The following is a 26,682-nucleotide window of genomic DNA, read 5'->3' on the forward strand; positions in this document are numbered from 1 at the left end:
ACTGATATGGTACAGACCCTCTCCTGGATCCCTACAGTTCATTTACAAAACTAACAGATCTGCAGATGATGCTGTAAACGTAGTCCTTCACTTCATCCTCCAGCATCTGGGCTCCCCAGGATCCTATGTCAGGATCCTGTTTGTGGACTATACCCTCAACACGATCATTCCAACTCTCCTCTGAGACAAGCTCTCCCAGCTGAATGTGCCAGCCTCATGTTAAGGACTACAGACTTCCTGACACACAGATGGCAGTTTGTAAGGCTGGGTCAGTATATCTCTGGCTCCTTGTCTATCAGCACCAGATCACCCAAGGGCTGTCTCCTTTCTCCTCTGTTTTTTTCCTTGTTCTCCAACAGCTGCACATCTGGACACCAGTCTGTCAAACTCCAGACGTTTGCTGGCAACACCATCCTCATTAGACTCATTGTTGATGGGGATGAGTCAGACTACAGGGCCAAGACAGACCTTCTGGTGTCCTGGTGCACCATCAATAACCTGGAGCTCAACTCCCTCAAGACAGTGGAGATGGTAGTGGACTTCAGGAAAGACCCAGCCTAGTCTCCCTTTGGCATCATCTGCAACACTCCAGTGACCTCTGTTGAGTCCTTCCATTTCATAGGCACCACTATCAACCAGGAGCTCAAGAGGGAGCAAAACATCAGCTCCCTTACCAAGAAGGCTCAACAGAGGCAGTACTTTCTTTCACCTCCCAGTTAAGCTGATGGTGAACTTCTTCACAGCTCTCACTGAATCCATTCTCACATCCTTAGTAACAGTCTGGTTTGCTGCAGCCACAGCCAGGGTCCTGGACCTGCAGTGCGTCATCCACACTGCTAAGAAGGTGATCAAGCTGCTGGAAGCTGTAACCTTCCGTCTCTACAGGAACTGTATATCTCCAGGACATAGAGATGTGCAGCCAGGATTGGCCACAGACTTTTTCTGCCCCTCCCCTCTGGCAAAATGTACTACTCCATCAGGATCAGGACCTAACACCACCAGAGCAGGTTTTCCCCTGCAGCTTAACAGTGTCTTCTGATTGTGATTGTTATCTGTTATGTGTTGGTCCATTGTGAAAGAAAAGGCTGATGCTTCACTTTTTTAAGGAGAACAGAAACAAATTCAAGGGCAGTTGTTGAAGGGGCCCTGTTGGTTCAGTCGTTTTTTAATCACCTTTCTTTCTTTCAACAATATTTTAGTTTTTTCCTGAATTTAGTTCTGTTGTGCGGGCCCAGTGTTATCTTTCCCATGATGCTTTGCGCCCCGCCCCACATTCTATTTGTATGCGTGAGATGTTCGAATCTCCCTATGGAAGTTCAGCATTTTACTGTAAGATATGAACAGATGTTAAAAACTTAGTTTAACCATTGCGTTTTTCCATTTATTAAAAGTAACTTCTGTCTATTCGGCTTCTCCCTTGTAAACATTCACGCTGCTGTTTTGTGGGCGTCCAACTGCCAACGTTGTCCGTTGCTATGGAAACGAAAACATTTTAACCAGTCTCTTGAAAAAGCTTGGTTAGTCGAAAAGTTTTCAATGTCGAAATATCAGCTGAAATGAAATTCCACATAATCTAGGTTTTAGCTTATAATTATGGACTAATAATGTCACATAACGATTTACGGGTGGAGTGGATTCGTCAGAGGGTCTCTGCAGGATTCAATTTAAGGAAGTGTCCCGAGAGTTTCGACGAGCTACTGCGTCGTGGAGATGGTAAAGAAGAAAGAAAAATTATCCAGTTCTTGGACGATGTTCCTGAAGATCCGCCATCATATCTTCTGTTTTACAAAACTGTTAGAGAAGAAGAAGTTGAGGTTAAAATTCCTCTTGGTAAGTGCTGTTTAGTCATTTGAAGTTTCAGATTCTTTACACAACTTTTACACTTCTTTCAATGAATCTTAAAATAAACCAAAGGTGTTTTCCGTACTAAAAAAAAATGGAAAAAAAAAGCAGACTGCTGACTCTAGATTTTTACTATTTCAAATGGGCTTCCTCACACAGTGATACATGCACACACAACCAAAGCAAACAGAAATTCGCTTCAGAACAAGTACCTGCACACATATCAACAAGCATGCACACAGATCACTGTCACAGACACACAAGCATGCATGCAAACACAAACCGAGACACAATATAAAACCAAGTCTGAGCAATAGTTAAACATTCTGTTTTTAATATGAATTTATTAATAATACATTACATAGTAAATTAATCTATTATTCAGATATAAAAGATGAAGCCTCTTCAAATCCTGACCAGAAGTCCTTGACGCTAAGTGGAGTAGAGATCTCCTCCAACTGTGACGACTTAAATGAACAGAGCCCCAGCTATGTAAGAATAAACTGAGCTTGTTTTAAATGATTCATTAATATGAGTGATGATCAACATATTAACCCTATTTATGGTGTGATGGTTTCAGAGGATTGAAGACAAAGTGGTCTATCACACTGAGCTTCATGTAGCAGTAAATGAACACCTGGAGAGATTTGTTAAATCTCGCACCTTCTACTTTATCAGAGATACAAATGGTAAGATGACTTTTCTTTATCATTTTATTTACACATGGTCCATCCTGTAATGTACATACAAATTATTCATTCAGATATTTTTTTATTTGAATTTTAAACAGAGGTCATTGTTAAACCACTGGATATGAAAGAAGCCAATATCATTATGCCAAGGCTATTTGATATTGGCATGTATAGTGGACATCCCCTTCAGGTGCTCCAGAACCGCCTTGTCAATGTAAGTTAAATAAGAAACAACTTACAATTCAATTAATCTGTTCTCGCTGAGAACAGTAGAAAAGTTGCAAACATAAACCTTGTATAAATATATATAAATGAATCCTCTGGATCCAAACAACAGGATGCATATTTTTGGTGTGTCTCTCATCAGGTCTTCATACCCCTGTTGACTGCACGCCAGTTGGGAGGATCGGGAGCAAGTAATCAAAACAAGGAAGTTTCCAATCAGGAGAAGATCAGTGGAAATGCTGAGGGTGATGTAGAGAAGCTAAGTAAGGAATTCTTGATTCGAGATGAGCTGCTCGACAGGACCCATAAGTTCTTGGAACAGGTCAATGCAGCTCTCCAACAGCTTTATACTGAAGGTTTGTTTTATTTGATATACTAAGTCTGACTATGTTTTCATGTTTTTACTCAAAATGAATTTGAGTAAAAAATTTTAAAAAGTGTTCTACAAAGTAATTTGCAGCAACTCTACCGTCTTCCCTGATGTTTTAAACATATTTTGAGCTATTTGACCATTTGAAAACTAGAGATTTGTAAAGATTGTTCATTTGGATTTAGATGAGGCAACGCTCCAGATCCCTGAGCTAGACCTGGAGCCAGATGTGGGTGTATTGATTTCCAATCCAGAAATAGTGGAGAAGTTGGAGCAGTGTGTGAGGAACTGGCAGACTCAGATCACCATTATTTTGGAAGAGCAAATAAACAAACAGCCACAGGTTTGGGTCTCATCTTGTATTTTGTTGGGTATTAGAAGCAACTATATATATATATATATATATATATATATATATATATATATATATATATATGTATATATATATATATGTGTGTGTGTGTGTGTGTGTGTGTGTGTATCTTTCATCAGGGTTATGTGAGACATCTTTATCACATTTGTTCTTCTACTATTGTTAAGTCTCAGCTCTGGGAGGGCCTATTCTTATCTTATTACCCTGCTACTGAGAGTAAACTTTGCAGGGTTGCTGAAAAATGTATGTATTAAAAGTACTTAGGGATGTTGTGCCCTGTACCCACAAGTATGTTTGTGCCTAAAAGTACAAAAAAATTACCTAGAAGTGATCAAGTGAAAGTAGGCAAAAATTATGTATTGCTACCTTCTGTGACTGATTTGCAGCACTGACTTTTACATTTTCTCTAGGCACCTGGGCCTTTTGCTGAGATAGTGCTTTGGCAGGAGCGTGCGTCTGTCCTCAGTGCTCTGAGTAAGCAGCTTAAGCAACCTGTAGTAGAGAAGGTCTTGGAGGTAGTGACCAAAACACATTCATCCATTAATCCGACCTTTGAAAAAGTGGTTGCTAAATTAACTAAATACAGATTGGAGTCAGAAGAAAATACACTTTTCCTCAAGACTTTGGAAAGGAACCTACTGGTGAGTTGCTTTTTTTTTTTTTTTTTACTAAATGCATCGTTGATGAATATTCTTTTCAATGACTGCCTCTGTTTTCTGAACACATTGACTCACAAGATGTAGTAGTCTCATCAAAGACATTGTTGAGATATTCTCTTCATTGCTTAGATTAAAGATAACATTGTCTGTTGCAGAATCTGGCGACTGGAGAAAGCTTTGCTGCAGTCCGGGACAACATCCCTCCTCTGATGGAGAGCTTGGAGATAATGTGGGTTATCTCTCACCACTATAATACAAATGAACGTATGGTCCCCTTAATGGAGAGTATTGCCTGGCAGCTGTGTCAGCGTGTGACTCTTGCAATTGATGTCCACAAACTCTTTAAGTATGTATGCATAATTTATTTTTAACTATCCTGTTTTATCCAGATATCAAGTTTTAAGCCTTGAGCAGTCAATCAGGATTCTATATTGTAATAGACTGTTTAGTGCTTTGAATATAACTAACAAAATATGATGCTTTAAACAGAGAAAAGAGGGAAGTGGCCAAATCAATGGTTCATGATGCCAAGCTGGCTTTGGAACAATGGAAATTATCCTACTTTGTGGCTCGAGCTGAAATAGAAAAATCAAGCAGGGCTGCACGCTGGGAATTTGATCAAAAGAGACTGTTTGAGAAGACTGACTACATGGCTTCTGTCTGCCAGGACCTCTGCAATGTTTTTCAGGTCTGTGCACAGATACATTGTTCAACTCACACTATAACTCAACATGTACATGTATAAAATTAAGCTCTCTTGTTTGAAAGGGCATTCAGGGGTTTGTGTTTCACAGGTTTTGGAGGACTTCCACAGCATCGCTGTCTCAGAGCTGAAAGGTATAAAATGTATTGATGAAATGCTGACTAAACTGGATGCTTTAGTTTTGCCTATTGAGGAGATCACTTTTAACCCTTTCAACGTATTTGAGAAGATCAGCTGGAAAATGATTATGCAAGACTTTGACACTTCCATTGAGGTGGGTTTAGGACATTTGTAATGGCAATTTTTTGTCACTGTCAAGATTAAATTTGATTTTGCTGCACAATAATCTACTATTTGTATGCATTCAGTGTTTGTTTGTAAAGCTGATTTATTTTCATGTGTCCCTTTAGGCTATTGAGGAAGATGCCATCAGCTGCTTGGATCTGTCTTTTAAGACATTGCACTCTTCAGGTGATGCCTTTGACATGCTGCTGAAATTTAAACAAATTCACTCCAGAGAGGCCATCAACAAGCATTTGATGAGAAAGTTTGATGACATCCTGACCCAGTACTGCAAAGAGGTACTGAATTGTGAAATCAAAGCTGCAGTTGAAGAACATTAAATCAGTGCAAGTGTTTTGTGTGCTTATGCTTAAATTTTAAATGTTGTAATTCAACTTACTAAATCAAATGACTAGAACTTACCAATCCAAATCAAACTTGTAAGTTTGATTTGGATTGGTAAGTTCTAGTAGGTAAGTTCCAGTAGTGTCTATATATTTTCTGTTCATTCCATATAAAGTGTTTGTCAAAATATTATCTAAATTGTGAATATATGAACATAGTCTGCATAAATCACAGGTCTGGTTATCCCTGTTGTAGGTTAACAGCATAAATGAAGTCTTTAAAGCACAGAAGGATAATCCACCATTGAGTAAGAATGAGCCTCCTGTTGCAGGAGCTATCAGATGGGCCAGCATGATGTTGCACCAGATCAAACAAACCATCCTTCCCTTCCTGAAAGTACCAGAAATGCTTGACAGTGAACAAATAAAAATGGTGAGTCATTTCACTTTTATATCGTTGCAATACTGTTTAGGTGAGCAAACTATTGAGTTGACATCAAATTCGACTGTAATCTACTCAGGCCAAGGACAAGTCTTTGGAAATCGCAAAGCAAATTAAGGAATATCAGAAGCAGCAGCATGAGAGCTGGATGGAAAAGACAGAATGCAACTTACCGCTGCTACTGAAAAAACCCCTGTTGATTACCAGTGAAAACAGAGAGACAGTAGGGGTCACTTTATGCTTACTTACTTAAGCCCTTAACCTTGTAGCATTTTGCAACATATATCAATAATTACTTATCATATTATCTCCAATATTCTTTTATTTATATATTTAATTTTTTTTATTTTAAGGATATCCCACCAAATGAAAGCCCCAAAAGACATGTGCGATACACTGTTAACTTTGCTCCAGAACTTAGAGAAATAATTTCTGACACAAAGCAGCTTGTGAGGATGGACTACTCTGTGCCTGATGTGGCTCAAAGTGTGACTCTACAAGAGGACAAATACCTCAGGTGATGACACTTAATGATAACAAAGTTTGCTCTAAATGATAAAACTACTGATTGATGTTTTCACTCATTTCATTTTGGTTTTAGGTATGTTTACAATCTGAACAAACTCGTCAACCTCTATGACTCTGTGATAGACAGCCTGAGTGAGGAACATCTCACTATGCTGGCACCACAAATACATGCAGTAAAAACACAGTTGCAGTTTGGATGCAAAAGACTGAACTGGAGTTCCTTGGGTACTTTTAGTTGCTTTATTGATTTCATAACATGATATTTGCACGTTTGCTTTGATGCAGTTAATGCTGTCTGTAAAATTGAATAACATGACATCTGTTCGGTTTTAGGGATACCTGACTTCATCAGCCAAAGTTTTCAAGTTGTCTCTAAATTTGAGTCAGTGGTCAGTCATACTCACATCAATGAGAAAGAATTGGACTCCAAATTGCAGTCCATATTGATGGCCAACTTGCTGAAATTTCCAGTACCAGATAAATCAAGTGACTTACCAGGTAAAATTATTACAAAGATTTTATTTTTTTAGGTGACATTGAAAATAAAAATTTCAGAATTTCACCACTAGTTGAATCTGATGTTTTTGTCTAGGTGTAAAGGAGTTCTGCGAACACATTGAGCGAGAACGTGTTAAGACTGTTTGTTTGCTGAGTAAGCAGTATACAGACATTGGTTTTATCATCACTAAGACAGAGCAGATGATCATGGAAACCAGCAGTGGCAAAGCCAAATGTATGGCGACTTACTACATGTACTGGGAACGCAAGGTGTTTGACTCGCTTGTAATGATGCTACTTAGGTAATCACATGATATTAATGTTTTTTATGAGCAATAATAATCACTGAATTTTTGTATTATTGTATCTTTCTGAATTATTGTAACGTCTCTCATATTGGCTTTCACACAAAGGAACATTAAGACCTTCAGCATGGCACTGATGGGAAATACTGCTCTTTTCCAAACTGATGCCATCCTGTCTGCCCCTAAGATTGTGTTGCAGCCCCAGCGTAATGAGATCCACGGGCTTCTAATGCAGTGCATTAGAGACTGTATAGAAAGCACTGAGGTGAGATCTTTACATTTGTTTTATACATTATGGCATTTTTTAAAAAGAATTTTCAATCTAATGCTGAATCTGTGGTATTTTGTTAAGAAATTTCCACGCTGGATGCGTGGGACCTGCATTGAGTGCCCCCCTCAACAAGTGGCGGATGAAGATGAATTGGTGACATTTACCTTCCTCAGTGATATGTATCATCATCCTCAGTTAGTTGAGACTGTCTCGACGGTGTCCCAGAACATTCAGCAGCTACTCCGCTCTGCATACGAGTACCTTAACCACTGGCAACGCTATCAGCCTTTTTGGGAGAATAATAAAAACACTGTCATTGAAAGGTTTGAAGCAAAAAACCCATCCTGTGCCAGGTATGATGAACAGCTGCACATCTTTTCAAATATCAAGGATGAGTTGACTCAGGAGCCTCTCTATAAGACTCAGCACATTATTCATATAAACCTGAAGCCCCTTGTTCACACCGTACGAGAGATGATTGAGTCTTGGATCAGTTCACTTAGTATGTCACTCATCAAGTCTGCCAAAGAAGATCTCTTCAACTTGACAGACGAACTCATGGTACTGATTCATAAACCCCTGTTAGTCAGATGGTTTTATGCTAAATACTATTTGGTTTTATGTGTGATTAATGTTTATATATTTTTTTTTAAATAACAGCAACTCTCTAAGAAGCTAAAGCAGAGCCCGGACACTTTTGAGGATCTGCAATCTGTCCTTGGCACTATCTCAGACATCCGAGACATGTCTTTAGATGTGGAGTTGAGATACATTGAGATACAAGAAAGATACAGAACACTTGCCATTTACAAAGTGGAGGTACTACACTAAATGTTAGAATATTGTCCTTTAGAAAATAGCCTTTTTTCCCAAATAATCTACTTGTGTTTATGTACTCTAGGTTGGAGACGATGAATTGCAGCAGGTGGCCAAAATTAGCCAGATGTGGAGTGACCTGTGTACAGAATCCAGACAAGTAAATAAAAGTCTGAAAAATGTCAAGAAATCCTTTGCTATGGTAAGACCTGGAAGCCATGCACAATTGATATGAGGGGAAAATATAAAGTATTGTTTTAGAAATATGTATTTATAATCCTGATACCTCCTGCTTTTATATTGTTTTTAAGGTAATAAAGCAGAAGACTGAAGTGTTTGAGCAAGCGTTGTCCATCTTTGCTGAGAGCTTTAACATGCATGGCCCTGGAGCTGTGGGAGAGAATTTGGAAAAAGGTACATGGATCATGTCTGTAGTTGATGTTTTCCTATCAGTAATATAATGCTAAATGTTGAAATGTTAATTGTGATTGAATTGTTCTTTGCAGGACTCAACATTATAGAAAAATATGAGTCAGACCTTGCCAAGATAGTGGAAGAAGGGCAGGAGCTCTCTAATGCTAAGAAGTTGTTGGACCTTCCAGTCAATACATATCCAGAGGTTACACAGATGCAGAAAGACATGGAAGGCTTGAGACAGATTTATGATATATACAAAGCTCAAAAGGTGGGATGTGTTGGCTGTCACTTAGAATTTGAAATTTCCTGTCAGGACACATTACACCAAATTCTGGTAGTAAGCGCTTGTCAAGTATTTCATGTTTTACTCACATCTTTTAGGATGCGAAAGCAAAGTGGTCTCAGACTTTGTGGGTAGATTTAGACATCCAGCTGCTACAAGAAGGCATAGACACTTTCATCAAAAGTTTGAGGAAACTGCCCAAAGATGTGCGCGGCTTGCCTGTGGCCTTCTTTCTAGATGGACGCATGAAAGAGTTCAGAGATTCTTTGCCTCTTCTGCTGGACCTGAAAAATGAAGCCCTCCGAGACAGGTTAGTAAGAGTAGATACAAGAACTAAATATTTCAACTTCGTACAGAATAGATTATATAGCTCTGACCAGAAGATGTAAGTACCATATGTATGATCTGTGCAACCGCTCAGAAACATTATGCATTTGATTTTCAGGCACTGGAAGGAGTTGATGGAAAGAACAGGCACTAGTTTTGAATTGAACCCTGGCAGCTTCACTTTGGAGAACATGTTTGCTATTGAACTACACAAACATGCAAATGTCATTGGTGACATTGTCACCTCTGCTGTAAAAGAGCTGAGTATTGAGAAGGCAAGATTCCCTCTTTACTAATTAATTAAAATTAGTTTATACACTTAGACTGAAGTTAAGAATCAGTTGTTTCAGTTTAGTTGTGAAATTACACATTACTTATAAAACATTCATGTTTGCACACTTGCATGCACATGCTTTCAGGGAGTAAAGGCAGTGGTGGAGACCTGGGAACACGTGAAGTTCAGCGTGCAGCCTTATTGTAAAGGCACCCAAGAACACATTTATGTCCTGGGAGCCATGGATGAGGTGCTACTGAATGTAGACAATGACATAATGAACTTGCAGAGTATGGCTGGCAGTCGTTTTGTTGGACCTTTCCTCAGTGCCATACAACAGTTGGAAAAAGAACTGTCTCTTATCAGTGAGACCATAGAGGTCAGTGAAAGACACTAATCCCTCAACAGTCTTTAGCAAATCCAAAAATGCTCACTGACAAAGTGGTCCTTGCACAGGTATGGTTGCTGGTACAACGGAAGTGGATGTATCTGGAGAGCATATTCAGTGGCGGAGACATTCGCTTGCAGTTACCTGAGGAAGCTAAGAAGTTTGACAACATTAACAAAACATTTAAAGCGGTGATTTTTGGGATACTCTTAGCTTCATGAAAGCAAACTGCACTGTTACTGAACAACTCAAAATAAGATAATTATTTTTTTGTGTAGATAATGAAAGACACAGTGAGGAGCCCATACATTAAGCAGTGTTGCCTGGTGCCTAACCGGTTAACAGAGCTGCTGGCCTTGAGTGACGGTCTGGAGAGGTCCCAGAAGAGTCTTAATTACTACCTGGACTCCAAACGAAATGCATTTCCACGCTTCTTCTTCATCTCTGATGATGAACTACTCAGTATTCTGGGGAGTAGTGACCCTACCTGTGTCCAGGAACACATGATCAAGGTATTGGACCAGTACACAGAAGATGTAGAAAAGATATTAACCTTATTTTTAAATGTAGAAATTAACAAGATAACTACTTACTGTGTGCAAAATACTCACTAATGTTTTATTTTTTATTGGAATAGATGTATGACAACATAACATCTCTTCGCTTTGAAATGGAAAGCAGTGGGGAGATGGTAGTCTTAGCCATGGTTTCTGCTGAGGGTGAGATAATGGAGTTGAGGAAACCCATTCCAGTTGAGGGAAAAGTGGAAGAGTGGATGATGGGAGTGTTGCAGGAGATGAGAAGGACTAATAGGCTCATCACCAAAGAAGCCATCTACCGTTACTGTGAAGACAGGAGTAGGTATGTATAAATACAAAAGGAAAACCTAAGCAGTTTTGTAGTTAGCTGAATGTGTAAATAAAGCACAGTAAATGTTTATTCTGTCTTTTACAGGGTAGATTGGATGTTCTTGTACCAGGGCATGATGGTGCTGGCTGCAAATCAAGTGTGGTGGACCTGGGAGGTGGAAGATGTCTTTAAAAAAATGAAGAAAGGAGTAAAGCATGCTCTGAGGACTTATTCTGAGAAGATGCGCCATCAGATTGAGGAGCTGGTTACCTGCATTACTCGACCCATGAGTAAAAATGACAGACGAAAGCTCAACACTGTCCTTATCATTGATGTCCATGCGAGAGACATCGTGTACAACTTGCGGAACAACAGGTGAGCTTAACCACTGAACCGGTTTAAGGTTTTATCTGTTGAACATGTGTGTGCTTAAAGATTAAGTGAAAATTATGCAAAAACTGAGTTAAAATTTCAATCTTTCTGCAGCATAATGGATGCAGAAGAATTTGAGTGGGAAAGCCAGTTAAGATTCTATTGGGACAAAGAACATGACAACCTATTTGTGCGTCAGTGCAGTGCTTCCTTCTCTTATGGCTATGAATACATGGGATTGAATGGTCGATTGGTTATAACCCCACTGACGGATCGGATCTACCTCACCCTTACGCAGGTTTGAGAGGCTTTATAGCCTTATAACACCTAAAGAAACACATAAATAGTTCTGTCAGCTTGTTTAGTAAGTACGATATCTGAATTGTTCATAAAGGCCCTTTCCATGTACTTGGGTGGAGCGCCTGCTGGACCGGCTGGAACAGGAAAGACAGAGACCACTAAAGATTTGGCTAAAGCTTTAGGCCTACTCTGTATGGTTACAAACTGTGGTGAGGGCATGGACTGCATGGTAAGAGGTTTTTACCTGAAGAAGCAACAGTTCCTGATAAATATTTGTACCGGAACATTTTTTGTGCTAAAATTTAGCATTGTCATTTCTCACGTGCTTTTTACATGGTCTCCTTTCCTCTTTGTGTCCAGGCTATGGGGAAGATCTTCTCTGGTCTCGCCCAGTGCGGAGCTTGGGGATGCTTTGATGAGTTTAATCGTATCGATGCCTCAGTATTGTCAGTTATCTCCTCGCAAATCCAAACTATCCGTAATGCTCTCATTTTACACCTTAAAAGATTTCAGGTACATCTGTCAGTATATCGGACAGTAATGAATGCATTGAAAACATATCCATTTTTCATACATATTCAAGGACATTTTCATAAATTTGCTTGTGATAATACATGAGCTTTTTATACAAGTACATGACAAAGTCTTTTACTTTTGTTTTCATTGTCATTATGCACATCAGTTTGAAGGGCAAGTGATCAGTCTAGATGCCTCAATGGGGATTTTTATAACTATGAACCCCGGTTATGCCGGACGTACAGAGCTACCGGAATCAGTCAAAGCCCTCTTCAGGCCTGTGGTGGTCATTGTGCCTGACCTTCAGCAGATATGTGAGATAATGCTCTTCTCTGAAGGCTTCCTAATGGCCAAGGTAACATGCACACGCAGCAAATAAAAATTTTCAAAATGATTTAGTTTATGTTGTTGTTCTGAGGTGCTTTAAACATTTGAATGATAATAGTGTATCAGTATCACTGCTTCATAATTGTTCATTTTAGATGCTCGCAAAAAAGATGACTGTGCTGTATAAATTGGCTCGTGAGCAGCTGTCTAAGCAGTCTCATTACGACTTTGGCCTACGTGCTCTAAAGTCTGTGCTGGTGATGGCAGGAGAGTTGAAAAGAGGCTCACCAGACTTCAGCGAGGTAAAAATTTATGGTCCTTCAATCTTTGTTGCTGTTGTGGAAATAAAGAAATTGCTTTTATTCACTACAGGATTTATTAGTTGTATGTCAAATGACTGAAGTTGTGTCTCATTATTACCTAAAGGAAGGCATGTTATAGAGCACATGAAAACAATACAAATTTATTCTTGTATTTCCGCTTATGCAATAGTTCCCATTTTCACTTTCTTTCTTCTTTTATTTCTTGATAATTATATTTCTGTCTGTCCTTTCAACAGGATGTGGTGTTGATGCGTGCTCTCAGAGATATGAACTTGCCTAAGTTGGTGTTTGAGGATGTTCCTTTGTTCCTTGGGCTGATCTCAGACCTGTTCCCTGGAATAGACTGCCCTCGTGTCCGCTATCCCGATTTCAATGATGCCGTGGAGCAGACCCTGCAAGAAAACAAAAACATCATCCTACCTAACCAGGTGTTTCATCTAGGCCTTGAGATGCACAAATTCATTCACCTGATAAAGAATTGCTTTAAACTTATGAGTGTCTAGATGGTGATATATTCTGTATTTTATGCTGTCTCTGGTAGGTGGATAAAGTGGTGCAGATGTATGAGACGATGATGACTAGACACACTACTATGGTCGTGGGCCCCACAGGTGGAGGAAAATCAGTTGTGATCAGCACATTATGCCAAGCTCAAACCAAGTGAGTATCAGTTTGCATATTTCTTTTTTTCCACCTTCTTCATCTTGTGTTCGGACTGTTGTGATCTTCATTTTTTCCTTCAGACTGGGACTGCATACCAAGGTCTATCCACTGAATCCTAAAGCCATGAGTGTCATTGAACTTTATGGAGTTCTTGACCCAGACACTCGAGACTGGACTGATGGGATTTTATCAAACATCTTCCGTGATATCAATAAGCCTACTGACAAACAAGAGCGGAGGTATAAAGTTAAACATAAAGGGAGATTATATTCTATTAACAAGATATGAGAGAAATGTTTGTGAAATACTCTAATAAGAGATAATCTCTGACTTGCAGGTACATCCTGTTTGATGGGGATGTGGACGCGTTGTGGGTGGAGAATATGAACTCAGTGATGGATGACAACAAGCTCCTTACTCTAGCCAATGGCGAACGAATTCGTTTACAGAATCACTGTGCTATGCTTTTTGAGGTTTTTCCTACATTTTAAAATTGCTGTTAACAAATTACGTTTACTTGTACTATTCTGTAAAACCACTGTCATGATATCTTGTAACAGAACTTTGTTGTCACAGGTTGGAGATCTGCAGTATGCATCCCCTGCTACTGTGTCCCGCTGTGGGATGGTTTTTGTTGACCCCAAAAACTTAAGATATACTCCATACTGGCAAAGATGGGTCAACAGCAGACCTGAGAAGGTATTAGAAAAAAATATGCTGACTATTTGGTAATTATCCTTGATTTTAAATTGATAATATCTTAACTATGTCTGCTTCTTTCTAGGAGCAAGAGGTGCTTGACAGACTGTTTGAGAAATATGTGCACAGCTCTATTGACATGATTGTAGATGGTGTTGTTGATGGCAAACAGGGTCAGAAACTGGAGACTGATATTCCTCAGACAGATCTGAATATGGTAGGTTAATCATCTGTCTCAGGATATGTATATTTCAGTGCAGGGATTGGTTTATTTAAGCAGGAAGTTTAAGTTTTCTATAGCCCCATGTTAAGACTGCACATTTTGATCATGTGTTCAGGTCACTCAGCTATGCTTGACACTGGATGCACTGATTGAGAACGAGAGTAGCAGTGCTGACGTCCTTGAGAGTTACTTCCTGGAAGCTCTGTACTGCTCACTAGGGGCCACATTGGTGGAAAGTGATAGGATCAAGTTTGACAAGTTCATCAAAAAGCTGTCCTGCTTAATCACAATACATGATGAGAAAGTCCTGGCTGCGCCTGGTGAGATTCCAGGTAAAAAGATAGAACCTGTTCTTAAATTATAATTGGGTTTCATTTGAATGTCTCTTGTGTTTCGTATTGTGTCTTAGAGACACAGTATCATGATAATATAGAATTTGGAATTGATTAAATAAATAGATACTTGATCACAGTTTTCTCTCCACAGTTATATGAACAAGTGTTTGAAATGTGATTTGACATTAATTGCAAAATCACTACTTCCATACAGGATACCTGCCAACTCTGTATGACTTCCATTTTGATGGAGCACAGGAGAAATGGGTTTCCTGGAGCTCCTTGGTTGCAAAATACATTCACCACCCTGAAATGAAGTTTGCTGATATCCTAGGTAATGTGTGTTTTGTTTCTGTAAGGAGTGGAGCAAGGACAATTTAATGAGTAGTTACATAAGTATCTATTTTTGCCTTGATTCTTTCCTGTTCTGTCCATGCTTTAGTGCCAACTGTTGACACTACAAGAGCCAACTGGATCGTGGAACAGATGGTGAAGATAAAGAGGCCAGTACTACTGGTTGGAGAGTCTGGCACTTCCAAGACCGCCACCATTCATAACTTCCTTAAGAATATTAATGTAGACACAAAAGTGAGTGTGAAAGGGAAGAAAAGAAAAAAAAGAATTGTGTAAAAATATGTGAAAAATGTCCTGTCTATATTAATGACTTCAAATATCTTTTTTTCTCCTCTTTGTTTTAACTAGATTCCTCTTGTCATCAACTTCTCATCAAGAACTACTTCAATGGACCTGCAGAGAAACCTGGAAGCTAATGTGGAAAAAAGGACCAAAGATACTTTTGGCCCTCCAATGGGGAAGAGACTGCTGATCTTTGTAGATGACATGAACATGCCAAAGGTACATGCTCCAAGCTCTCAGCCAAATCTCTGTTTCTTTTGCTGTGGTGACAGAGCTTGCATGTCTGAAATGTTGCTGATGCACTTTCTAGGTGGATGATTATGGTACCCAACAACCTATTGCTCTTCTGAAACTGCTGTTGGACCGAGGAGGCATATATGACAGAGGAAAGGAGCTTAACTATAAAATCCTCAAGGACCTTGATTTTATTGCTGCCATGGGAAAGGCAGGAGGTGGGAGAAATGAAGTAGATTCGCGCTTCATCTCTCTCTTTAGTGTGTTCAGCAGTCCCTTTCCAACCATGGAGTCTCTGCACCTCATCTATGCTTCCATTATCAAAGGCCACACAAGAGTGAGTGTCTATATTCTACACATAATCTTGACTTTCCGTATCATTCAGACTTAATAAACTTGGTGAATGTTTTAGCCATTTCAAGATGCCATACAGAAGGTTTGTGATCAAGTTACCCATTGCACACTGGAACTCTACAACATCATCATCAAAGAATTGCCACCTACTCCTTCCAAGTTCCACTACATCTTTAACCTGAGGGACCTGTCAAGAGTCTACAATGGACTAATCCTCACCAAACCAGACCGGTCTGATCTCACACACTAGTCACATACTGACAGGTTAATAGAGCTCTTTCTTTCAAAATATCTTCCTCTGATCTTTATTTTCTCTTACAGATTTTTAACTGTCACCCAGTTTGTGCGTGTCTGGAGAAATGAATGCTTGAGAATCTTCCATGATAGACTCATCAATGAAACTGACAAAACTTTGGTAACATGTCTCAATAAAACTGAGTGGTAGCCACTTTGTGCATAATTGTTCACTCAGATGGAACTACAAATATAAAACCAAAATATTCTTGTTTGCCACCAGATCCAAGATCACATAAGAAAATTGATTGAAGAGCATTTCAAATCAGACATGGAGGCAGTAATGAAGGACCCAATTCTTTTTGGAGACTACAAGACAGCCCTCAATGAATCTGAACCAAGAGTCTATGAGGACATCCAAGGATATGATGCTTCAAAAGCCCTGTTTCAGGTAAGTTATTGTGGATATTATTATCATTCTAAAACGTTTTCTGAATTTTTAGAATATATTATAAATACGGTATTTTTATGTTTGTTACAATGATTTATTGCCATAGTTTAACCACTGCGGGTTTGCATCTTGCAGGAAATTCTCGAGGAATATAATGAGAGCAAGTCTAAGATGAATCTGGTATTATTTGATGATGCTCTGGAGCATCTGACCCGGGTTCACCGCATCATCCGCATTGATCGTGGCCATGCTCTTCTTGTTGGAGTTGGGGGCTCTGGCAAACAGTCTCTCACCAAACTTGCTGCGTTCTCTGCTGGCTGTGAGGTTGTAAAACATATGGCAGATGTGGTGAAACACAGATGATTGACAGTAATATAAACATTTAGATGTTTAATGCATACATACATATATATATATATATATATATATATATATATGAATGAAATGAAATGAAAAATACTTTATTAATCCCAAAGGGAAATTCAATTTATACTGTATATGCAATGTGTAAAGTGTAAAAGTTTTGGTTAAGCAACATTAACTTATATTAACAACTACATTTCCCGAATTTTGTAATTAAATCTTCTTGTTTTAGGTGTTTGCAATCACTCTGAGTAGAGGATACAATGAATCCAGCTTCCGAGAGGATCTAAAAACACTGTATTTGAAGCTTGGCATTGAAAATAAGAAGACAGTGTTTCTCTTTACTGATGCTCATGTTGCCGAGGAAGGCTTCTTGGAGCTCATTAACAACATGCTAACTTCAGGTTTAATACCACTGTGCCTCACACTTGATTTATATATCAGAGAAGCTGCAGCTATAATAATGTGATCATCCATTCTCTGTATAGGCATAGTTCCTGCATTGTTCCCAGATGATGAAAAGGACTCAATTCTTAACCAACTTCGTGATGAAGCTCTTAAGATGGGAGCTGGCCCTTCCAAGGAGAGTGTTTGGCAGTATTTTGTTAACAAGAGTGCCAACAATCTACATATTGTTTTAGGCATGTCTCCAGTGGGAGACACCCTGAGGACACGTTGCAGGAACTTCCCAGGTGAAATATGTGCTCCAGATTCCTTTGAATTAGCATAATTTCTGATATTGCTAATTATCTGCATTTCTGTCTCAGGTCTGATGAACAACACTGTGATAGACTGGTTCCTGCCATGGCCACCGCAGGCGTTATATGCAGTGGCTGAGTCTTTCATCGGTTTGTTTGCTCACACACATACAAACACACTAAAAAAACAAAAAAAAAAACACATAAGGCAGTCATTTTATTGTACTTTGTTGTCATGTGATTTTTAAATGGAACATTATCTTTAGATCTTAATTACCAAAGTTTTTCATTAATGTCACTTTACAGGTGAAATTTCAATGATTCCTGAGGCGCATGTTTCAGCTGTTATAGATCATGTATGCATGGTGCACGCCACTGTGGGTGACTACAGCAAGTTATTCCTGCAAAAACTCAGAAGAGCAAACTATGTTACTCCAAAAAACTATTTGGATTTTATCAACAGTTATTCCAACCTCCTGGAGGAAAAGGACAGATACATCCTAGGTAAGAATATGTTGCAAGACTTGGTCTTTTGCCACATGACTATTGCATATCAGTATGTTTATGAGGACTTTTTTTACATTCTAGCTCAGTGCAAGCATTTAGAAGGAGGTTTAGACAAACTGAAGGAAGCCACAGAGCAGTTAGCTCAACTGAATGTCAAGCTAGCAGATCAGAAGGTGGTCCTCGCTGAAAAGTCCACTGCTTGTGAAACCCTACTGGATGAGATTGCCACAAACACAAGCACAGGTCAGTGTTTATCTCTGTCCTTAAACTCCTGGATATAATAATAAACTTGAACTCGTGCACACAGGTATTACAAGCCTCTTATCAATAATTCCTTCTTTTAGCTGAGGAGAAAAAGACTCTTGCAGAAGAAAAGGCCAGAGAGATCGAAGAACAAAACAAAGTCATAGCTGTTGAGAAGAAAGAAGCTGAAAGTTCTCTGGCTGAAGCTTTGCCAGCATTAGAGGCTGCCAGAAATGCCCTGCAGGACCTGGAAAAATCTGATGTCACAGAGATCCGGTAGACTATTCCTCAATCAAATCCACATTTTAATTCTCTTATCAAAGAGCTGGTGGTGGAGAGATTAAGCAGGCTAAATGATATACAACATAACATGTAAAGCAGATACCAACTAAAGAATTAGATGTTAACCCAAATCATACTGCATGAAGGGGTTGTTATTCTTTAATTTAATTGTACAGTAGTTGGTAATAAATAAATGACAAGTCATCTATTAGTCAGTTTTCTTCGACAATCTGCCTTCTGCTTGCCCACCATATAGGTCTTTTGCTAAGCCACCTAAACAGGTTCAAGTGGTTTGTGAATGCATCCTTGTGCTACGTGGCTACAAAGAAATCAGTTGGCAGTCAGCCAGGGGGATGATGTCAGAAGCTAACTTCCTGCGCTCCTTGATGGAGATGGACTGTGATTCCATAAGTAATAACCAGGTCAGGACAGTCAAAGGTAAGTTGATAAGGTGGAAAACTAACTTTAAGACTGTAGTGGAACATAGCATTAGATTCCTACTGCCATGTTTTATTTACATTTCTCATGGACAGGCTTTTTAAAGAATTCACAGACAACCCTCAAGGAGATGCAAGCCATCAGTAAGGCTGGCTCAGGAATGCTTAAATTTGTCGAAGCAATCATTGGTTACTGTGACGTTGCCAGAGAAATTAAACCCAAACGAGAGAAGGTAATCTGTGTTTTGTAACTGCAGTTACAACATCTTGTTTGGAAGAGATCCACTTAAAACAGCAGTATTACCCTTTTCTTTTCTAGGTGGCACGACTAGAGAAGGACTTCTTTCAGAGTAAACGCGAGCTAGAGTCCATTCAAAATGAGCTTAGTGATATCCAGAAAGAGTTGCATTCTCTTCAAGAGAAGTATGAAGCTGCTATTGTGGAGAAGCAGTTGCTACAGGATGAAGCTGAGGTTATGGAGAGGAGGCTCAAAGCTGCTGACAAACTCATATCTGGTCTGAGCTCTGAAAATGAGAGGTGAGTCTATATTAAATACACTTGTAACCATGAATGTGAAACCACTTATTTTTGTCATTATTTTAATTGCTTTCTTTATTTAACCACCTTTCATACTTTACTTTCTCTTGTCAAATCCCCATCTCAGGTGGACAAAAGATTTGGAAGGGTTGAAGCATCAGCGTGTGCGTCTCCTGGGTGACTGTCTGATCTCCGCTGCTTTTCTGAGTTATGAAGGGGCCTTCAACTGGGACTTCAGGAATGAAATGGTATATGAAATATGGGTTAAGGATGTGGAGGAGAGAGGCATCCCCTTGAGCCAGCCTTTCAAAGTGGAAGATCTTCTTACAGATGAGGTAGAAATTAGCAGGTGAGAAGATTCTGCTTAAGATATTTTGAAACTTTTTTGTTATTATTATTAACAATTGCAGCAATTGGTCATATCAAGTAAAAGGAATTAGGTGTTGTGATGACAGTATTTGCTGCAAATATAGTGATTTGTTTTGCTAAATTCAGCACTGACAATGGAAAGTCATGTTGCTGTACCAAATATTGTATTACAGGTGGGGCTCAGAGGGTTTGCCTTCAGATGAGCTGTCCGTGCAGAATGCAATCCTCACAACTAGAGGGAATCGATTTCCGCTATGTATTGACCCTCAACAGCAAGCACTTAACTGGATTAAAAAGAAGGAACAAAATAATAACCTCAAGGTACAAAAGGTTTTACGTTTCAGTGACTGCCAGCTGGCTTACAATAAGATTTGAAAGATTCATGGTATATGGTCCTGACAGTGTGATCATATTTTTTCCTCAGGTCTCATCTTTCAATGATCCAGACTTCCTCAAACAGCTTGAGATGGCCATTAAATATGGCTATCCATTCCTTTTTCAAGATGTGGATGAATACATTGACCCAGTAATTGACAATGTCTTGGAGAAGAATATAAAAGGAGCCGAGGGCAGACAGGTCATCATGCTGGGTGACAAGGAAGTGGACTATGATCCCAACTTTAAACTTTACCTCAACACCAAACTGGCTAATCCCAAATATTCTCCATCAGTGTTTGGAAAAGCCATGGTCATTAACTATACTGGTAAGATCTGCGGCATAGAAACCATGTTTTGTGTCTGTATTATGTAAACAACAGTTACTAAATGGTTTGTCTGTTTGTTTGTGGCTAAATTTCCATGTTACATGCAGTGACTCTTAAGGGTCTGGAAGACCAGCTTCTGAGTGTTATTATGGGCTTTGAGAAGAAGGAGCTGGAGGAACAGCGTGAGCGTTTGATCCAAGAGACAAGCGACAATAAGAAACTGCTAAAAAACCTTGGGGACTCCTTGCTCAGAGAGCTAGCCTCATCTACAGGCAATATGTTGGATAACACAGAGCTCATTGACACACTGGAGGAAACAAAATCAAAAGCCAGTGAGGTTGGTTTGGCTAAAATTTGAACCATTTACTTCATGGCAGAAAAGTAATTTTTCTGAAGTCAGTAACCCCATTTTTTTTATTTTATATGGTTATTAGGTATTTGAAAAACTCAAGTTGGCTAAGAAGATGTCCGAGGACATTGATGATTTTAGAGATGGCTACCGACCTGCAGCCAAGCGTGGTGCTATCCTGTTCTTTGTACTAACGGACATGGCTTTGGTTAACAGCATGTACCAGTACTCACTAGCCTCCTACCTGGAAGTGTTTAACTTTTCACTAGAAAAATCTCTGGCTGACTCAGACGTTCATCAAAGACTTAAGAATATCATAAACACTCTCACATACAGCGTTTATAACTATGGTTGCACAGGTAAAAAAAAAAAAAAAAAAAAAGATATAGGCTGTGTACATTTCTGAAGGCATGTTTTGATTGATGGTTTCATCACCCTTAGGGCTGTTTGAGAGACACAAGTTGCTCTTCTCTTTTAACATGACCATCAAGATTGAGCAGGCAGAGGGTAGAGTGCCTCAGGAAGAGTTAGAGTTCCTTATCAAGGGTGAGATATATCCAAAGAAGTCAACAGCAGTGATTGCAACCAGATGCAAACATATGAATGTACACAGTCCTGAAAGCAACATTTTGTGTTCTTCTGTTTCATTTGTGAAGGTAATCTATCTCTGGAAAAAAGCCAACACACAAAGCCTTGTGACTGGCTTCCTGACCAGGGCTGGGAGGATGTAGTAAAACTCGCAGAGCTCTTTCCTGAGCAGTTTGGTTCACTGCCTGATGACATTGAGAAAAATTCCGCTGAGTGGAAATCTGTAAGTGACCACAATAAAAGAAATCCCTGTAACTTAATCAGCTTAGCTAAAGCTTTATTGTTTTGTTTTATTTTTTCCCTTCAGTGGTGTGACTTAGATGCACCAGAGCATGCTCCATTCCTCATGAAATACAAAGAGAACCTGACAGCCTTTCAGAAGCTGTTGTTGCTGCGCTGTTTCCGTGTTGATAGAGTCTTTAGAGCTGTCACCGACTATGTCAGTGTTACCATGGGCAACAAGTGAGTTTTTCTATTATTGCTACGTTGTTAAAACTATATACCAAGAATAGTCTGAATGCATCTACTCAATCAGATTTAATGCACTGTTTTGTACAAACCTTTGATACTGGATCCAGATGATGTGTGAACGATAAAAATCTTCCAGATAAAGTGCCATAAACTTTTGCACAGTTCTGAATATTTCAGTGTGTGATGTGGAGGTTAAGTTGACTTAGCACAACTTTTTCATCAAAAATACAGAATCATTATTGCTCTCATTGAAATTAATTCATCTTTGGGTTTTTAATGTCTTTTTCTGTTTTACTGCTCAGATATGTACAGCCCCCTGTGATCAACTTTGCTGCAATTTATGAGCAAAGCACAGCTTTCTCACCCATTGTCTTCATCCTAAGTCCCGGCTCTGACCCAGTCAGTGACCTCAAGAAGCTAGCAGAGAGCTTGGACTTTGGAGGCAGCAAGTTCAAGTTCCTTGCAATGGGCCAAGGGCAAGAGAAGGTACTGAACATTTGTTTTCATGTTGCAATAATAACGTCTTAATAGTGTTCATGTGAAATAATAATGAAGTTTAAAAGGTAAACCCACTAAATAATAAATAAATAACAGAAATGGGTAATGGTCCTCTGTACTTGTGATAAAGGTGGCACTAGAGCTGTTGGAAAAGGCAGTGTCTCGTGGTCATTGGTTGATGCTACAGAACTGCCACCTGCTGGTGAAGTGGCTAAAGGAATTGGAAAAAGCCTTGGAGAGAGTCACCAATCCCAGCCCTAGCTTCCGCTTGTGGATCACTACCGACCCCATTAAGGATTTCCCCATTGGCATTCTGCAAAAGTCTTTAAAGGTGAAACAATTTTTTCCTTTACCTTATGCAGGTGTAGATGCTCAGTCATGAAGGCCGTTGTAATCCTAAATTGTTTATGAGCTGAAGAAGCATTTTGAATGAGAGGTGAAACATCTTCAAAAACCAAGAAAAAGAAGTCCAATTGCCTTTATTCAAACAGTTAGATTTACCTGAAACAATGGTTTCTTTGCTTTCTAGTTGATGGCAGGAATAACTTCCTAAGTTATCTTCATCTAGAAGCGTTTCTAAGACTGGAGTTTAGAATTCAATATTTTTAGTCTGTTTCATGACAATGCTGCATTTAGATTATGACATTATATGTCAATATTTTTTAAAGAAACTGGTGCAGTTATCTCCTGACGTTTGTCGTGTCTGAATGTGGATACTCATTTGGAAAATTTCTCAAATCATAGATTGCAATTGTTAGTCCATATTTCTCTATTCTACAAGAAAATGAAGTTTTGAATGCTTGTTAAGGCTAAGAGAAAATTCATAAACAATCACAGATATTTTAAAATGTTCAATATATTTGCATGAATTTTTATTTTGTGTGCAGATAGTGACAGAGCCTCCCAATGGTCTCAAGTTGAACATGAGAGCCACATACTCTAAAATCACAGAGGAGACCTTGATTGCATGCCCACACCCTGCATTCCGCAGCCTGGTCTATGTGCTGGCCTTTTTCCATGCCGTGGTGCAAGAGAGACGCAAGTATGGAAAGCTTGGTTGGAATGTTCCCTACGACTTCAGCGAGTCAGACTTCTTTGTAAGTTCTGTGGAATTCTAAATCTGTGCTTTGTAAGAGTGGTAAATATACATATACATTTGACTCATCAGTAGCTAATGACTCTGTGTAACAGGTGTGTATGGAAATCCTGAACACTTATCTAACAAAAGCGCACAACCAAAAAAATAGGAATATACCTTGGGAAAGTCTTAAATACCTTATTGGGGAGGTAAGGCTACATTAATTGTTGTTTCTGTTTTATGTTGTATTGCTATCTTATATAATGCCATAAGTTAAGTGTGTGTAATGTTTTATTAGGTGATGTACGGTGGGCGAGCGATAGATAGCTTTGACCGTAGGATCCTGACTGTGTATATGAATGAGTACCTTGGAGACTTCCTCTTTCATACCTTCCGGCAGTTCTACTTCTTCAGCAACAAAGATGTTGATTATAAAATCCCTCCAACTGGAATAGCTAATGTATATACTGGTCAGTTAACTCTTTCACTATTGAAATTACCTTAAGCTGTTTTCTTTCTTTACACACAGCCTTACATTGTTATTTATTGCAGATGAGATTGAAAACATGCCACTGGCAAACACACCAGAGGTACTTGGACTTCATTCCAATGCAGAGATAGGATACTTCACTCAAGCAGCTAAAGAGATGTGGGCTCATTTAATCGACCTTCAGCCACAGACAGGTAAGTGTTTTGGTATCTTTTAACCGTAATCGTAACTGATATGAGATTGAATCTCAAGTTAAAGAATATGTTTAGCTGTTTTCTGAGACAAATAAAGCTAGACTCTTGAATCTGATTGGCTTTTTTATGCTGCTTCATGCCACAGGTGAATCTGGTGGAGGTATCAGTAGGGATGAGCTCATCATTCAGGTTGCCCAAGACATTCAGAACAAGCTGCCTGAAGTATTTGACATGGACGTGATTCGTAAAAAGTTTGGTACAAATATCTCCCCAACGTCGGTTGTACTGCTTCAAGAACTAGAGCGTTTCAACAAACTAATCGTCCGCATGCAGCAGTCTTTGGCTGAGTTGCAGAGGGTAAACTGGGGCAGAAGGGCAGAAGAAAATTATATTGACAAAAACATAAAAGTGTTTTGTCTGTGTGCATCCCTCCAGCATAGATTTATTGAGATTCTCTTTTGTCTTGCAGGCCTTGGCTGGTGAAGTAGGTATGAGCAGTGAGTTGGATGAAGTGGCTCAGGCTCTTTTTAATGGTCAAATTCCTGTCATTTGGAAGAAGTTGGCGCCTGACACTCTGAAGTCCCTGGGAAACTGGATGAGCCATTTCAAGAGGCGTTATGAACAGTATAGCTTTTGGGTAAAAATGGACATAAACTTCCATGAAAAACCTTATTTACAGTATATATAGGCTTCTGCTTTTTTCCAGAATGAATTATGATTAGCAAAACAGCTGAGAATATCACTGTGTCTCTGATGTTTCTGTATATCTTGTGTTGGCTAGGTTAAAGACAGAGAACCAAAGGTTATGTGGCTGTCAGGACTGCACATCCCAGAGGCTTACCTGACTGCTCTGGTCCAAGCTGCATGCAGGAAAAATGGCTGGCCTCTGGATCTTTCCACACTGTACACCGAAGTCACTAAGTTCCACAATGAGGAGGAAGTCAGTGACAAACCCAAACAAGGTAAAGAAATGACATCTATGCTTTGCAGTATGTTTGGTGAGCAGATCCGAAGACTAACATTATTTTTGCCTGCAGGCTGTTTTGTGTCTGGGCTGTATCTGGAGGGAGCAGGCTGGGATACAGAGAAGGGCTGTCTAGTGAGGAGTAAACCAAAGGAGTTAGTCATTGAACTGCCCATTCTCAAAGTCATCCCTATTGAGGCACACCATCTCAGGTTACAGGTCTGGACAACAGCCTCTGCATACTTCTGTACATGTAATTTACTTTTTAAATGTTTTTTTCCTGATGTGTATTTTCTTGTTTTGTAACTCAGGATACGCTGCGGACACCAGTGTACACCACTTCTTTGCGGAGGAATGCAATGGGTGTGGGGTTGGTATTTGAGGCAGACCTCTTTACCACTGTGCACATCTCCCATTGGGTACTCCAGGGAGTGTGTTTGTGTCTAAACAGTGACTAAAAATGATCCTTAGACTCACTGAGCGGACCAGCTTATTTATATGTTCTGTTTGTGCATGCTGTTTAATTTTAGTCTTACTATTATATGTTTTATATATGCATTTATGTTGTTGACGTTTTTATCATCTGAACTTTTTCAGCACATTGAGTTTGGTCTAGTTTTTGGAATGTGCTATATGAACAAGTTGGACTTTTTTTTTTATTCCTGGCAAAAAAATGACATTGCAATAAGTATGTATTCATATTCATTTAAAGTAATTAATAAAGAGATGTTTTTATTACTTCAGGGTATTTGTTCTCCATATTTTCTCTAAATGCACATAACAGCACAGAGGACTTAATCCTTGCCAGCAGCCCCAAAGCACCTCTCTTTGATGTTAATAAAAACTAAACTGACCACAGACCACAATTGGTCAGAATCTTTTGGGCCTGAAAGTGCAAAGTTGTTCAATTATTAACAAATATTTGTCATTCATGTGCATTATGTGTTGTGTATGTTATTGTGTGACAGGACAGCACTGTCAGAATGTGTTTGTTGATTCTGAAAGGAAACAGAATACATTCTACTTGCAGTAGAAATGCACTAGTAATTAAAATTTTCCTCTTTATCAAAGTGTCATTTCAACTTAACAGGTTTAAATACAAGCACTATGCTTCAGCCTCTGTCTTTTCAGTTACTTTATATTATAAAGACACAGGCTAAAGATAACATTAAGTTTATAATGTTATGTTTGTACTCAACTCATTTGTTGTTTACAAAGTGACTGAATAAAACTTGAACTTTTCTTTGCAATATGAATAGCAGTGTATGTTTTAGCCACACATTTAGCAAACAGGTCTAGCACAGCTTAACTAAACTATAGTGGCTGAGGTGAGCATGGTAAAACAAAGTTTTAAC

General features: G+C 39.1%; 1 protein-coding gene across 1 annotated transcript; it reads left to right on the top strand.

Moving 5' to 3' along the window:
* The first annotated feature begins 1,604 nt into the window (after nt 1–1,604).
* Nucleotides 1,605–26,577, top strand: dnah10 (dynein axonemal heavy chain 10). Its single transcript, XM_041997071.1, has 78 exons — nt 1,605–1,830; nt 2,228–2,334; nt 2,423–2,531; nt 2,633–2,748; nt 2,902–3,115; nt 3,315–3,472; nt 3,913–4,143; nt 4,317–4,507; nt 4,651–4,849; nt 4,956–5,138; nt 5,275–5,445; nt 5,747–5,923; nt 6,012–6,155; nt 6,286–6,449; nt 6,534–6,685; nt 6,794–6,958; nt 7,053–7,260; nt 7,372–7,528; nt 7,616–8,095; nt 8,195–8,353; nt 8,436–8,552; nt 8,662–8,764; nt 8,857–9,035; nt 9,149–9,360; nt 9,496–9,652; nt 9,797–10,030; nt 10,108–10,230; nt 10,318–10,551; nt 10,677–10,900; nt 10,994–11,263; nt 11,375–11,558; nt 11,655–11,789; nt 11,921–12,073; nt 12,243–12,431; nt 12,559–12,705; nt 12,963–13,154; nt 13,268–13,386; nt 13,470–13,628; nt 13,727–13,862; nt 13,966–14,088; nt 14,174–14,305; nt 14,427–14,643; nt 14,861–14,980; nt 15,089–15,234; nt 15,349–15,501; nt 15,593–15,853; nt 15,929–16,101; nt 16,192–16,285; nt 16,388–16,555; nt 16,691–16,879; nt 17,151–17,322; nt 17,407–17,610; nt 17,686–17,766; nt 17,923–18,120; nt 18,205–18,366; nt 18,468–18,642; nt 18,905–19,086; nt 19,182–19,318; nt 19,405–19,622; nt 19,750–19,971; nt 20,165–20,312; nt 20,416–20,695; nt 20,803–21,032; nt 21,130–21,403; nt 21,486–21,590; nt 21,701–21,855; nt 21,940–22,094; nt 22,406–22,589; nt 22,732–22,932; nt 23,489–23,698; nt 23,793–23,888; nt 23,978–24,149; nt 24,232–24,363; nt 24,509–24,720; nt 24,833–25,000; nt 25,145–25,325; nt 25,401–25,546; nt 25,639–26,577. The coding sequence occupies exons 1-78, from the start codon at nt 1,605–1,607 to the stop codon at nt 25,783–25,785; spliced, it is 13,701 nt and encodes a 4,566-aa protein (XP_041853005.1). The 3' UTR covers nt 25,786–26,577.
* The last annotated feature ends 105 nt before the right edge of the window (nt 26,578–26,682 follow it).

Source organism: Melanotaenia boesemani, chromosome 10 (genome assembly GCF_017639745.1).
Source record: "Melanotaenia boesemani isolate fMelBoe1 chromosome 10, fMelBoe1.pri, whole genome shotgun sequence".
Lineage (NCBI taxonomy): Eukaryota > Metazoa > Chordata > Actinopteri > Atheriniformes > Melanotaeniidae > Melanotaenia > Melanotaenia boesemani.